Source organism: Micropterus dolomieu, linkage group LG08 (genome assembly GCF_021292245.1).
Source record: "Micropterus dolomieu isolate WLL.071019.BEF.003 ecotype Adirondacks linkage group LG08, ASM2129224v1, whole genome shotgun sequence".
Lineage (NCBI taxonomy): Eukaryota > Metazoa > Chordata > Actinopteri > Centrarchiformes > Centrarchidae > Micropterus > Micropterus dolomieu.
The window spans coordinates 15510808-15525966 of NC_060157.1; the positions used below are offsets into that span (position 1 = coordinate 15510808).

Sequence of the window (15159 nt, forward strand, 5' to 3'; positions counted from 1 at the left end):
GTCATTAATGTGTCAGTAATACACTTTTATAAGGATGAAACATTTGTACCAAGATATCAAGCCTGTCATGACAAATGTTAGTAAGTCACTGAAATGGTTAATGACCCAGATACCAGGACAGTAAAAAAATTTCATAACAACAACCCTAACTAATAACTTAAATTACAAAGCAAGCTAATTTGAGAGATTCTTCACCTCAAATGTGGGCTCACAATCTTGTGACCCAAAAAGTCCCATTAATAATACTGTTTAACAATTTAGTACTGATCTGTAAAGCATTAACATGATTTACTAACCATTAATAAAGACATTAATAATGATTTGATGATCTTTACAATTATACTGACTTGTAAAGCACTCCCATGGCTACAAGACTTACCAGAAAAAGGATTTAGCCTAATCTGTTATTTGTTCAAAATCCTTAAAAGAATTGTTAGACATTTTCCTTATTCGTTTTCTTGCTGAGAGGTAGATGAGAAGATCGATCTTATATTTGTCTGTTCAATATGAACCTGGCGCAAGGAGATGCTAGCTTAGCTTAGAACAACACACAGAACAAGACTGGAAATAGGGGGAAACAGTTAGCTTGGCTCTGTCCAATATAAAAACCAAACAAACTGCCAAACAGCATCTGTAAAACTCACTAATTAACAGGTTGTACAAAAACCCAAGATTTATTTTGAGCTTTAGAGGTGCTGAGGTGGATCTTTCCCCTTGAACAGAGCCAGGCTATCTGTTTGCCTCTGTTTGCAGTTGTGGTGGAAGACAGGAAACATTCACATGAAGATAATAAGAAACTAATCAATTTTATTGTTTAGGTATGTTGATGGATACATTTCAGAAAGATTAGTTTAAAAGAACACATTGACTTTTGCCTTTTTGGGGGGGGAAGTTAATAGACTGACATCCTTTCATCATCAACCAACTACACATCTAGATTTCACATGTATTTTGACCTTGAAGTTGATACATGTGATGTTCAGGAGTTAAAGGGTAAATTCTGTATTTTTCAACATGGACATCTTTTGAAATTGGTCCAATATTTAGCGAGTGCACTGCAGTCGGCAAGAGAGGGCTGCAACATAATCCTTGCGGGCAATTGCGCCCTGTCAAAGTACATCCACTGAAGTGCTTGTTTTTGCCACCGATAGGCTGGTCTAACAACGAAAGGATGCCTACAGAGATAGACCTTTTTTGAAGAGTAAGATCTTTTTTATTTCATCAGAAACGGTCACTATATCGCTCTCGTCACAGCCACCAGACTCCATTGAACAAGAAGTCCCTACATTAGAGCCCTGTCTCACTGCTGCTGACTGCAGTGCGCTTGCTCACTACTGGACTAATTTCAAAAAAAGGGATATATCCAGGTTGAAAAACACCAAAGTTACCCTTTAAGGCTTGCATAAAGCTGGATGAGGTCTAGAGGACAGAAAGATATTTCCCACACATCTGGCTCTTTGCGTTGTTGCACAGAGTCAGGAGGAGATTAATTAGGGTGTGTAGAGGTCTCGAGGATTGAGGTTAGCCACCAGACAGACGTCATAGCTTTCATGCATGGCTGCTCGTCTTTCCACCACCATCCACACATTGTCTGCAGGGTCCAATTCCAAAATCTCCTTGGTGATGATCTCATGACGGCCTGCAGTCATGAGAGAAAATATGTAAGTTAAGGCTGACCAAAATCTAATTTCCAGAGAGACCAGTTAGCTTGCATTCCCTAACTCTGATGCAGACCCAATGTGTGCCTTGTTTATGTGCAACAGGAGGCATTTCAGCCAGCAAAAGCCAGTTCACCATGAAGTTAAACTTGTTAGGGAGAACCTTTCTGAGAGACCACACAAAACAAAAAATTATTGACAGGCTATCACTAAAATTCACTAACTAACCAGCGCCCTTGTAGTATCCACAGAGGTAGATCTTGCCCTCCACTACTCCTATATTGGAGGCATTGGTTCGAAGGGAGAGTAAGGATGTGGGCAAGGGCGGTCCCACCCTCCAGGTGTCTGTGTCTGGGTTATAAATCTCCACAGAGCTCAGACAGCGACGTGATTGTCCACGGTCCTCTCCATCACATCCTATACCACCTGAAAAACACACACACACATCATCTGGCTCAATTTGATTTTCATACAGAATGATACTCGGGAATGCAGTTACATTTGGTCTTATAGTCTGACCTAGTATGTAGATTTCTCCATTAAGGACAGCTGTGCCGCAGCGGTACCTGGAGGACTTCATGCTGGCACACTCTGTCCATTCGTCCTTGCCAGGGTCAAACTGAAACACACGGTTACTCAGCTTGTCAGGCTCATCATCTGGCTGGTGCTGAGGGAGGAGAAGAGAGAGTTGGACAGACAAGACAAGAAAGTGAGGTGAGAACTGAGAAATGAGAAGACAAATATTACAGTAAATATTTCACCATCTGCCTTTAAATCATTGAGTTGCTTTAAAGTCGCCATGTAGGATTAAAAGAAATTTCAAATTATTCTGATGGCATAAGTTTTTGTTTAAGATAAGATGTTAGAGCCCATTCATCTCAGTTCATGGGTCTGAACTGGGCAATGGTCTTACAGTGACTTTTTTGCCCAGCTGTGTCAGGCAAGTTTTAAACATGCTAGATGAAATGTGTAAATCAATGCAAAAACAACGCAGGGCAGTCACTGAGGAAATCCAGGGTGCAACTCAAGCCTTAAAAAGGTTTATATGAATATAACAGTAAACGAGTTACAGTATACATGGTCTTTTGTGAATGTGTGTAAATTGGCCTATACTGATATTATATTCCTGGCCTGAATAATTATCCCACTCCGGCCCTGCTTCAGGGTGCCAAAATTCCAGTGGATTTACAAGCCTTGGAAAGTATTTCTCTGTAGCATAAAATACTTACTTTTACTACTTATTGAGTTTAACACCTAAAAATGAATCTGCTTTTTCAGGACTGTACGGGTGTGGAATGATCAAAAATGATTGACAGGGCTGGCAACATAAGCAACAACCTCATTATTGTCATTACACTTCCAAATTTTGCTTAAAGGTACAGAATCGCGATTACCTGCTCCAAATCGATATCGCCTCTCTCAAATCTCGAGGCAAAGTGGTATTACAACACAGGACCGGCTGGGGCTTGCTGTTTAGCATGCTAACTTCAGTAGATACAGTATCTCTGCAACACAATGCATATATGTCTCTGACATAAGGTCAGAACTGTTACTTATTCACTTTCTGTTGATGATGTGAGTTAATTTTTTGAATGTTTTAAAATAAAATTCTGGCCATAGTTTACACATTGTACCTTTAATCCTGATTGGTGTACAGAAATATGTAACCTAATTTGTCAGCAATTGTGCGTTCATGTTGGAATCAGTATTAGTAAGAACATCCATCCATCCATCCATCGTCAACCGCATATCCTGCATACAGGGTCACGGGGGGCTGGAGCCAATCCCAGCTGACATTGGGCGAAAGGCGGGGTACACACTGGACAGGTTGCCATTCCATCGCAGGGCCACACATAGACAAACAACCAGTCACACCCGCACTCACGCCTAAAGACAATTTAGGGTCACCAATTAATAGTAAGAACATGTTTAAGAAAATTTGTTTTCAGGACCTTTAGATATTCAAGTGTTTATTGACACCTGTGGATAGTCTGTTTTTAGTTCTCAGCACCTGAATCTGATAATGAACCAGTGTCCTCTTGTTTAAGGACACATCAGTACACCCATCTACTGCACAGTTAATATTGGCATGCAAAGTATTTTTTGACAAGTCTGGATACCTGTGGTGTCCAGCCCCCCAGCACATAGAGGTGCTCCTTCAGGTTGACGACACAGTGGCAGGCTAAGGGGAGAGGCAGAGGGGCGAAGCTGAGCCAGCTGCCTCCTCTCTTCAGTGACCATCTCTCCACACTGTCTGTAATGATGTAGTGATTGCGCACTTTCATCTGACCGCCTATCATGTAGAGGGCATCACCTAGCATCCCTAAAGCATACATGTCCCTGTATTTTGCTGAGCACAGCTCCACCCAGCTGTTCTCCTCAGAACTATCGTACCTGGAACATGAAAAGAAATTTTAGATCTGGTGGTGAATGCTGTGCCATTCCAAAATATGGATTTCTTACGTATGAGCACACATAAACACCTGTAGATATCCACCCTCTTTATCCTGTGTTGGTCTTCTGCCTCTATGGCCACCAAGATGTTGTTGTCTCGTGTCACTGCCCCACCTGTGACCTGTCCCATGCCTCCACTGCCCCTCAGTGGGGAGGGAATGTAGTAAGTCCTTCTACCATTGGGGGCAAAGCAAAAACTGAGGTCTGCAAGTCCTCCACGGCGGGCAGGCACTCCCTCTTTATTCACCCCACCCAAGCAGAGCAGCAGGTCGGTGGTCTCCATGCCGTAACGAAGGGTTGGCCGAGGTGGAGCTGACGTCTCACACAGACCCGAGGTCTGGAGAGCAGCATCAATCATCCCAAAGCACTCAGCATCCCGCAGCAATACCTGGGAGATTATATTATAGGAGTGATAATCTGTCAGTCTACTAATCTCTTGATATAAGTGGATAAGGAGTCTAGACTTTTATGAAATGGCCCTTTCCTCTCTCACCGGGTTTCTCCTCCTGGCTTTACGGAGGAATCCAGGGTCCACAAGTTCCAGGCGGACACGTCTGAGTAACTCCACAGCCTGGGCTTCACTCTGCGAGTCGCCCCTTCGCCTCTCCACCCAGCGCAGCACCAGCTCCAGCACAACCTGCTCCTGCGATACGTTGAGGTCATCTGAACCCAGCAGAGCCCCAAGACTTTGGGCATCCAGCTCCAGCACTTCTTCTTCTTCACAAACCTCGAGATAGCAAGATAAATAATGGGGGGAAATAATTACAAGAAAAATTATTATATTATATATATATATATATATATATATATATATATATCCATCCATCCATCCATCCATTGTCAACCGCTTATCCTGCATACAGGGTCGCGGGGGGCTGGAGCCAATCCCAGCTGACATCGGGCGAAAGGCAGGGTACACCCTGGATAGGTCACCAGTCCATCGCAGGGCATATATATATATATATATATATGTATACTCACATCAAGACGAGAAAGCTCCTCACAATGCATGGAGGGTTTCACCCCAAATCCAGCACCCTGAGACTACGCCAAGCATAGCGAGGGAGGCCGAGGGCTAGTGAGTGTCAAGACCACTGCACTGTCCAGGATGAAACGACGAAGATCCAGGAGTACATCAGGAAGATGTCCCCCAAAAATGAAGGGCTTAGTGAATACCTCAGGCAGCAGAAACCCGATGGTGAGGACAAGGAAGATGAAGAACCTTCATGGAGAGACAAGCCGCTGCACGGCATGTACCACAGACAAATCAGAAGTGGCTGATATTAAGAAATCCTACCAGTGGCTGGAAAAGGCTGGACTAAAGGACAGCACAGAAGCACTTATCATGGCGGCGCTAGAACAGGCACTCAGTACAAGATCAATAGAAGCTGGGGTCTACCACACCAGGCAGGACCCCAGGTGCAGACTGTAAGGATGCCCCTGAGACAGTACAGCACATAACAGCAGGGTGTAAGATGCAGGCAGGAAGTGCGTACATGGACACACAACCAGGTGGCTGGCATAGTGTACGGGAACATCTGCCATGAGTATGGGCACCTCCTAAGGCAGTTGACATTGACCGAGCTAAGATCCTGTGGGACTTCAAGATCCAGACTGACAAACTGGTGATGGCTAACCAACCAGACATCGTGTTGATCGACAAACAGCAGAAGAAGGCAGTAGTGATAGATGTGGCAATCCCAAGCGACAGCAACATCAAGAAGAAGGAACACGAGAAGCTTGAGAAATACCAAGGGCTGAAAGAGGAGCTAGAAAAGATGTGGAAAGTAAGAGCAACAGTGGTGCCAGTGGTAATCGGAGCACTGGGGGCTGTGACCCCCAAACTGGGAGAGTAGCTACGGCAGATTCCAGGTAAAACATCAGAGGTCTTTGTCCAGAAGAGTGCAGTCCTAGGAACAGCTAAGACACTGTGTAGAACCCTCAAACTCCCAGAGGACTCCCAGAGGACCCGAGCTTGAGGATGACACATACCACCCCGCAACGGGTGAGAGGGGGATTTTTTATTAAAAAAAATCCCCCTCTCACGGGGAATATATATATATATATGACAATAGGAAAAAGTGAACAAATCTTCACATGGCAAAATATCCCAATACCTGTGCAACAACAATGCAAGTGACTTCTGCCCTCTAGTGGCAGCATTAAATAGCTGATAGATGATGGGAAAAGGCTGGCCAAAGTGTTTTTTTGGTTTTGATTGTCTTTTCGTCTTATGTTTCATATTGTTTTATTTTGTCATTTTAAAATAAAAAATGTTATGCACCTTATCGTGACAAAGACTATAATCAAATAATTTAACGAGCCCTTAAAGTAAGTTTTTCATAAGGGGCCTGTGTAGGGGAGAGCAGGGTGAGTTGAGCCAGTTTTTACTTGAGGTGTCTTTAAAGTGAGGACATGACAGTAAGGTCTCCAACTAAAATATGAACATATATTTTAGGATTTGTTGCATCCCTGGGAATAATCAATTTAAAATATTCAAAATATGGCTTCCCCCCAAAAAACGTTTGGCTCATTAAACCTTTATTTTACTAGGAAAGTCACATTGAGGTTAAAACTTCTTTTACAAGTGAGACCTAGTCAAGACAGGGTCAGATAGCCGGATCAAAAAGATAAACAAGCAACAATAAGAAACCAATCAACATCATTAGGTACAACAGAAAACACAGCAAAACAAGTCTCCACAGCAACATTTTGTACAACACTGAGACACAGCATAACAACACAAACATTTAGGTATTACATAATACCCTACATAGTACTGTTCACAAAAACAACAGTATTAGAAGTTGAGCCAAGGGAGAGGATAAGTTGAGACACATGGGGCTCAGGGACATCAATGTTATTTCATCATGCAAACTCAAACGCCAGGTCCCAACATTCCATTGCACTTAGATAGGGAAACACTGCAGCTATGTCTCGACTTAAAGTCATGCTGTTTATCGTCATGTCCCGTGCCACCAGAAGAATTGACTTCCCATTTTTGTACATCTCCCACTACTCTGTCTTATAGAAGCATGACACGATGGTTTCTGGTCTAAAATGCATAATGTCACATCATTTTGGCGATGCATAAGAACGCAATGTAAAATTACAGTCAAATATCTGACTCAACTTCCCCCATCCCTGCCACTTTAACAAAATTGTGTCATCCAGCTGTTTAAGGGTAAAGTCACGCAACAGTATAGCCTCATATTGTAACTTCCTAAATCACTAACACATGCATAAGATTTTCTCAAACCTGTCTGTAATTGTTCAGACACAAGAATCAGGACTCCTTGAACATAAAAACAGTTTTTTGATCTTAAATGTGTTTATGACTTATTCCATGGGCCTCTCTTCATCACAGGGTGAGTAAAACGGATGACTCTTCAAAAATGTGTGGTCACATGACCAACTTTGTTGCCGGGAAACAAGGGGTGGCTGAACTTCCCCACAGGCTCAAATCACCCCACTATCCCCTATAGACATTTATAAACAAATACATTATAAAGAAGTTATTTTTATAAATGAGATATAATAGGTTTGGTGTTGGAGCCAAGAATACTTACTATGGCTCTAACTGAGAGAATATTTCACACTTCTAATAATGAACGCCCCACCTGTGTAAAGTGCTGGCAGAGGTATCTAAAGGCAGAGTCGGCCAGACCAGTGGCCCCAAGGTCTCTGGCCCAGTGGTACAGACCAACACAGTTGGAGGGGTCCATACAGGCCTCCATGTGGCTCTGACACAACCTGAAGCAGCAACAACAAGTTATTGCCAGAACTTCAAACATAAGTCATTTACCTCTAACCAAAATACCAGCACATCTTACTACTGCATTTCACAGAGGCAGTAAAAAGTAGGATAACATGTAGGATGTGTCTAACGCCTCTAATGACCTAGCTTTATACCATAAATTCACACATGTTCATTTACTGGAACAATGATCTATTCCAAGCATGTTTCCCCACCTGAAGGCTCCGTCTACATGGAGCAGGAAGGCCGCAGCAGCCACTCCCTGGATGTTGTCGTTGGAAAGCGGAAGTTCAGCTCTGTACATGTAGTTCAGTAGCATCTCCAGGCTCTGAGCAGGAGTGTCTCTGAGAGGCACCTCACCTCCCCGGGTCTCCTTCAGACCACATGTAAACATGGCCTGGACAGAACAGACTCAAAATAACTGAACGTGAAACAGATACACTCTCATCACATCATCAACAGATTCGCCTAAAACTGTTCTTTTTCTTCTGTTTTCTTATATCAGCACAACATAACTTTTAGTAACTTTACCTGGAAATAAGGGCTGAATGCAGACAACACCACCTTGTGGCAAGAAAAGGGAATCCCTTCTGCCAGCAGTACCACATCAGTGAGCTCCTGGGTGGCTCTCATCCTCTCCAGCTGCCTGAGCAGATGTGAGCCATGCTCTGCCACAGCAGAGTCCGGCACAGGTACATCCATAAGACCACTGCTTTGGATGTCTGTACCAATTTAGTCAGGATAGAGAGAAAGACCTTGTGGCAGAGTACATTATAAGAGAAAATGAGAGGGGAGAATATTATAAGAGAGAAAATGAGGGGGGAGACTGGTTTCAGTGTCGTTCTCAGTCTGAATACAGCAACATCAGTAGCATACAATATATCAGTTCCACATTTTCACATATAAATTCAGATGTTAAAAAGCCTGAGTTTTATCATTTGGTCACATTCAAAGATATAATGCAGCTAAACAGGGTGTTTCCATTTGAAAATGTTTTGTGCTCTTTGTATGATATGTAATTTGAGCTCAAACTATTTGAAAATAAATGTAAATTGACTGGCCTGATTGAAATGCTGGATGAAAACAAAAAAGTTTGCAATCTGAAGTTTGAAGGCTGAATTTACTATGTAATCATGTTCAGTGAACTGGATCCTTATAGAGAGCACATTTGGTTCCACTTCCTCTTTTTCCAACAGAGGTTATGAATCACTACGGTCGCTTTATTGTGAATTCCATGAACGCACAAAACATTAGAAATATTTGGTTGTTTCCCAAAGTGAGAGAATGCAGGTAAATTCCACTGGGTCTATCCCTCTTTGATTTCACACATATTAACTTCCTACATGACCTACACCAATCACAAAAGAGACTATGTAGACTGTGCACAAAAAAGGCAGCACCGGGAAGATGTCTCTAGTATTTTGTATTATTTAATTATAGGCTAATGTATGATGTACAGTGAAACGCCACTACTAAAGACAAAATGTAGAAGTGTGTCTCTCAGATGGTGTTTGGTTGGTTAGGAGAGGTACTGAATGGCCTTGCTATTTTTGTTGCCTTACTCCTCTGTAAACTGGTTCCACCTCTAAGCAGCTGGCCCACCAACTCAGACCGTAGTGACACTGTCGGTGGGTGTGCTAAACATACACAGGTCACCTCACTCCAGTACAGCAAATGCAGGGTATGAGAAGTTGCATGTTAGCATTACTTTAGCTAAGCTCATGCAAAAAACAAACAAACAAACAAAAACATACCAGTGGTGTCCTGAAACTCGCCAGGATTCAGAAGTCTCTGAACTGAGATGACATCTTCTCAAACTTCCTAAACTACTCACACGTTGTTGTCTGTTTGTTTGCTCTCAGGTCTGTCTTGTGTTCTGAGCTATTTGCTGCCTGTGAGTGGGGGCAATAGCGTGCTCACTGGTAAAAAGGTTTAAAATAGACCAGCAAGTGCTAGTGGTGCTGTTGGTCTAGAAGTGGCTGGGCAAACAGTCTACAAGTCTTTTGTAGTTAGTTTTTTTTTTTTTTTAAGTGAAAAGAGGTTAAATGATAAATCATTTTACAAAAAAAAAAATAAAAAAAAAGAGAAAAAAAATATTTAGTAGAAATTTGTCTTGTCTTCTTTTATACCCTGTTAATCATCTTACCGCCCAGAGACTTATCTTGTTGCCCTTTGGAGGGGTCCAACCCTTTGTTTGGGAAATGCTGGACTAAACTACCTAAATATATATAAAGTAGTTAAAATATATCAACCTCTACTGGCTACAATGGTAAAATGCTCTTTACAAATTGATGCATTGCAACACTCACAGAGGCCATTTACAGAACAAGTACTTTTACTTTAGATACTTTGGGTACATTTTGCTCTTCATTTAGCGCCATTATCAGGTCAGAATCGAAATTATTCAATAGTTTGGTTGATGACCTGCAACATGAATGACATTCCCATTAGCCAGCAAACCAGATTTCGGATGTTATTAGCAATAATAAACCTGTTGTGAGATTTAGACACTCCACTCCCCTCTGAGAGCGACAATGATGATGCTTTTGCAAATAACAGTTTCCCACCATGTTCTGTCTTTTCCCTTTAGTCCCTCTTTATGTCTTTTACTTCACAATGCTAGTGTTTGGTTTTGGTTTTATTCTCCATAATCCAATAAACACAGAGGAAAAAATGCAGAATATATAAGGACATATATATAGTAGTCTGGTTATAGACATTCAAAGACATAATACAGAAAATGCATGAAGAAAAATCAAGCTGCCAGGCAAAAAACTGAAACATCACACAGGATGAAAAATGACTATAATTTATTTCCATAGTGCCCCTGGCCAGTCCAAGTCCATGACAAGAACAGAGACTGTTGATAGACTTAAAGGTTGAAGATGGGATTATTCATAATCACCAAATCCTATGAAAATATCAAAACCAACAATGTTTTATTGTCCCGTATCTCACTTTCTCTTTCTGACTTTCCCAGTCTCCACCACTCAGCCTCAAGCCCTCTTCTTCCTACAGAAGATGTAAATCTTTAAAATCTGGTCACAAATATGGTAAATGGACAGTACTTGCATGACACCTTTAGTCTTCCGACCACTTGAAGCCCTTTACACTACATGCCACATTTACCCCATTATAATTCACACACATTCATAGACTAATTCATCCTCAACACTGCTCCAGTGATGATAGTTTATTTCTGTTTACCATTTTTCATAATTGATATTTAATGTAATAATGTCAGCTATGTAGCAGAAGGGAGTTACAAAACTCAATTTCACTCTATAACATGTTATGTTGTGACAATAAACCTACCTACCTACCTAATGGCAGAGGCTACCATGAAGGGTGCCAACCTGCCCATCAGAACAAGAAACTAATCATTCACACACAGCTATGGAGAGCAATTTGGGGTTTAGTGTCTTGCCCAAGGACACTTCAACAAGCCGACTGGAACTGGGGATCGAACCACCAATCTTCTGATTAGTGGACAATATGTTTTTAAAAAGGCTCACCAAAAATGTTGGTTTAAGGCTTCAGTATATTTATTGTTACAATAATCAACAATCTGATTAAACAGTCAGATTAAACACTTCTCATGGTGTAATTAAGAATACACAAAAAGCAAGCAAAAGGGTAAATACAGCTTTTGTGTGGGAGTAGTAGCACAAATACAAACTTGACCAAGCTTACTTACAATTCCAGGATCACTATGTCTTATATGAAAATAGTCTTCTAACAATATCCAATTTTATATAAATAAATAGCGTTAAATAACATCAAAGGTAAACATATAAAACATACACATTAAATGTATTTGGATCCAAAAGAACAACATGCATTATTACTGTCTAAAATGTATGTTAAAGAATACTTATTCTGGTCTCTGATTTCAAACAGCTCCAAATATCCTGGTGCCATTTAAACATTATAGTCCTGCAGCGACATATGCTTACCCCTGTCAACACTTTTCAGTAGTTTCAGTGATTATGAAAATTAAACATCTCATTTTGTATGATTTGTAAATGAGGTGAGATGTGAGTGAGATTGTAGCATGTTCTCTCAGTTCATACAAGTTATCCTTTCAGCAGTGCACGGTCCTTAACATGTTTTTACAGGACACAAACATTTGCGCAAGTGTTTCCTATTGTGTCTAATGTCTCATCTATTGCTGTTAGTCATCTCAGCTACAACAGTGAAATCATCTCCTGTGAGCATTGTTGTTCCTTTACGTAAAATTGCCAGTTTGTCATAAGAAAACATAAAAGCCAGGAGAGGCTCAGACTTTAATTCTATACGTTTCATGTATATAATTAAAGCAAAAAGGAAGACATTTTGAACAGGGGAGCTGCATGTTGTGAAGCAAGTCACTTCAGTTTCTGATACTGGCTTTTGTAATAGTGTCTAAAACTAATGGTACCTTTAGAGAAACAGTGTATACTCCCAGCTGCTATTTCCAAGGCTAAAATTAAATTATATACAACATGGACATTTTGTCTTCGACCTCAACCTCTCCTCGTCAGCAAGAACATGATAGAAACATAAAGCTCTGAAGACAACAAAATGTCCTGACATCTAGGTCTCACTGACATGCTGAGTGCAGGGTACAATCTACTAATGCTAGAAATTGTATTGTGGAAATACTTAGTCATTTCATTTTTAAATTGTTCATAGGAAACACAGATAGTGGCATCTACAGCATAGTGACCCTCATCAGATTTGGACTTTTTCTTCATTAGTCTATCCTGCTTAAACCAGATAAACCTCAATCAATAATGAAAGTCATGCTGGCAAAGACCCTATTAAATGTTAACCAGCTCAACCTAAATGTTTCCTGTTTCTGATTTTCAACTTTTGGTAAGACACATTGTTTCTGGATTTCCTTTTTTTTTTTTGGACTGCAAAATTCGATCATATTGGGCAATGTCAGTAGCACAGCAGAATGTGTCACGACTTTCCTGCTGATGACGAAAATATTGTTACTTAGCTCCTGAATGAGGAATGTTAGTCAGCCATAAAGATAAGATATTCAGTCAATCTAGCGCATACACACAAACCTAACCAGCATACTTGCTGTCTGTTCCACAACCGAGTGAGCTGTGTGCTTGGCCAGATACCCACTAATACCTAATGTACAAGATGCCTGGGATTTTCTCTACACAGTTCATTGATGTTGTGAACAAACATGCTCATGTGAAGAGTAAAACTCTCCCTTGGGTCAGCCCAGAACATAGTAGTCTCTTTCAGGCAGAGGGACAAAGCCTTGTCAACATTCTCTCAGATATGGGTTATAGGGAAGTATACAGGCAGCTGAGAAATATGAGCAAGACAAAAACCTGTAATGTACAATCAAACTACTATAAACAGTGTCTCACTTGTGGTTTTAAGATCCCTAAATGAAAACCATTATTAATAAACCGATAAACATTTTATTAATCAAATAAGGGTTGCCAAGACTCTTTATGCTGGACTGCTGTACTTGATGGATTAGAAAACAGGTTTATTAAACTATCACCGCATATTCTTATGTATCCACTTACTGATGTATTCAACCTTTCATCGTCTACATGTGAGTTACCAGCTATATGAAAATGTGCACGTATCACTCCATCTCAGTACCAACAATATCTTTTCACTATTTCAATCTGGCTTCAGGTCTAAGCACTCCACAGCTACTGCCCTACTTAAATTCAACATTCATGTGTTGCTGCAGATAATTCTGAAGTCACTGGTGCAATCTTTGTTAATTTGAAAGCTTTTGACTTTGTTGATCACTATCTGCTGATTTATAAACTCCATGTTATGAGCCTTTTTGAAAATGCAGTTTTGGTTCAATTCATACCTTCACAATAGGAAACAATGTGTTGTCCTACATGGGAATAAATCTGATCTGCTGATTCAACAAAGAGGTGTGTCCCAGTGTCAGGTGCGGAACTCATTGCTCATTGCAAAGGGAGTGAGGATTTCTAGTGGGCCCTTCCACAGTGGACACTTTTTCACACTTTTATTTTTGGGAAAAACAGTGAAGGAAAACAAAATACAGCAGACTAGCTGCAAGTTGCTTTCACACCTGTATTTCGGTTCATCTGGTCTAGACCAAGGGCAAAAATTATATATTGTTGCATTTTAGTTCTGGTCCAGTTCATGTTCACAAGCAAACTGCGCTCGCTGCGGTGATTTGGTCTGTACAAGAGTTTGATTGGCAGCTTTCACATCAGTGCAAACAAACCAGACTAACTGGGCAAGAGTGGCATGGTCCATATTAAGGGGGTACAAAAGGGGTGGAATCAACAATAATACAATGCCACAGTATCCATGCTGGTGCTGTTTACTGCACGAGTCCAGAACCTCCTGGCAGCGGTGGGTGCTCCTCTCTGCAGAGTACACAGACGAGTGAGTCTTACTTTTTTGCCGCAATCAACACACACAACACATTTTATTCAAAATATTCAATTAAACAACAAAAATGCATTTTCACTCAGGCAGACTGAATCCAAAATGGGTCCCTTTGAACCATGGGCCCACACTCTGCCCCCCTGATCCGCTACATCTCAGGGTTCAACAATTTTTCAGGGTTCAACATTTTTATTTATGTAAACAATTTACCATCACATTTTCAATAACTGCTGTGCTCAACTTTATGTATTTTTACTGTTATCAATGAAGCTGTCACCTTGTGTATATACTGTACCTGATGTTTCTACCTGATTTTGTCAATCCTCTGTTGTTATGTAGGGATTGTGATACATCAGATGGTGCATCTCAAGGTGTTTATCCTAACAAATACAACATTTGCAGTCTGCGTCTCACCGACATGCTGAGTGCAGGGTGCAATCAGTAGCCTAATACTAGAAATTTAAAGAACAAAACTATTTCAGCTTTGAAAAAACAACTGGAGTGGTAAAATGTACTTCTGTAAACGTAACCCCAAAGGGAAGCAAACAACTTGAGTGTGTGCTGTTTTTAAAGATTTTTTAATTCAGTTTCCCAGCTATGTTAACCACTCTATCTCCAAATAATTTGATTTTTAAATTGTTCATAGGAAAAATAGATTGTGGTACCAACAGCTTCCTGGCTTTCATCAGATTTGGACTTTTTCTTCATTAGTCTATCCTGTTTAAGACCTGCTTGTCTCAAACATTTATCACCTCTCTGTCCACATCTGAGTGTATGCTTTTCTTTTTCACACTGAATAACAAGATAAACCTCAATCAATAATAAAATTCATGGTGACAAAGACCTTATTAAATGTTAACCAGCCTCACATGAACTCGTTCTCATTTTCAGTGT

The 15159-nt window shown here is 40.8% G+C and overlaps 1 protein-coding gene across 1 annotated transcript; it reads right to left on the reverse strand.

Moving 5' to 3' along the window:
- Positions 1–786: 786 nt before the first annotated feature.
- Positions 787–8571, reverse strand: LOC123974717 (kelch repeat and BTB domain-containing protein 12-like). The gene is made up of 9 exons (XM_046055562.1): positions 8401–8571; positions 8085–8266; positions 7733–7865; positions 4606–4839; positions 4142–4500; positions 3779–4052; positions 2178–2325; positions 1887–2084; positions 787–1639 (listed from the first exon to the last, which is right to left on the reverse strand). Exons 1-9 carry the CDS (start codon positions 8569–8571, stop codon positions 1491–1493), a joined length of 1848 nt encoding a protein of 615 aa, XP_045911518.1. The 3' UTR covers positions 787–1490.
- Positions 8572–15159: the final 6588 nt, after the last annotated feature.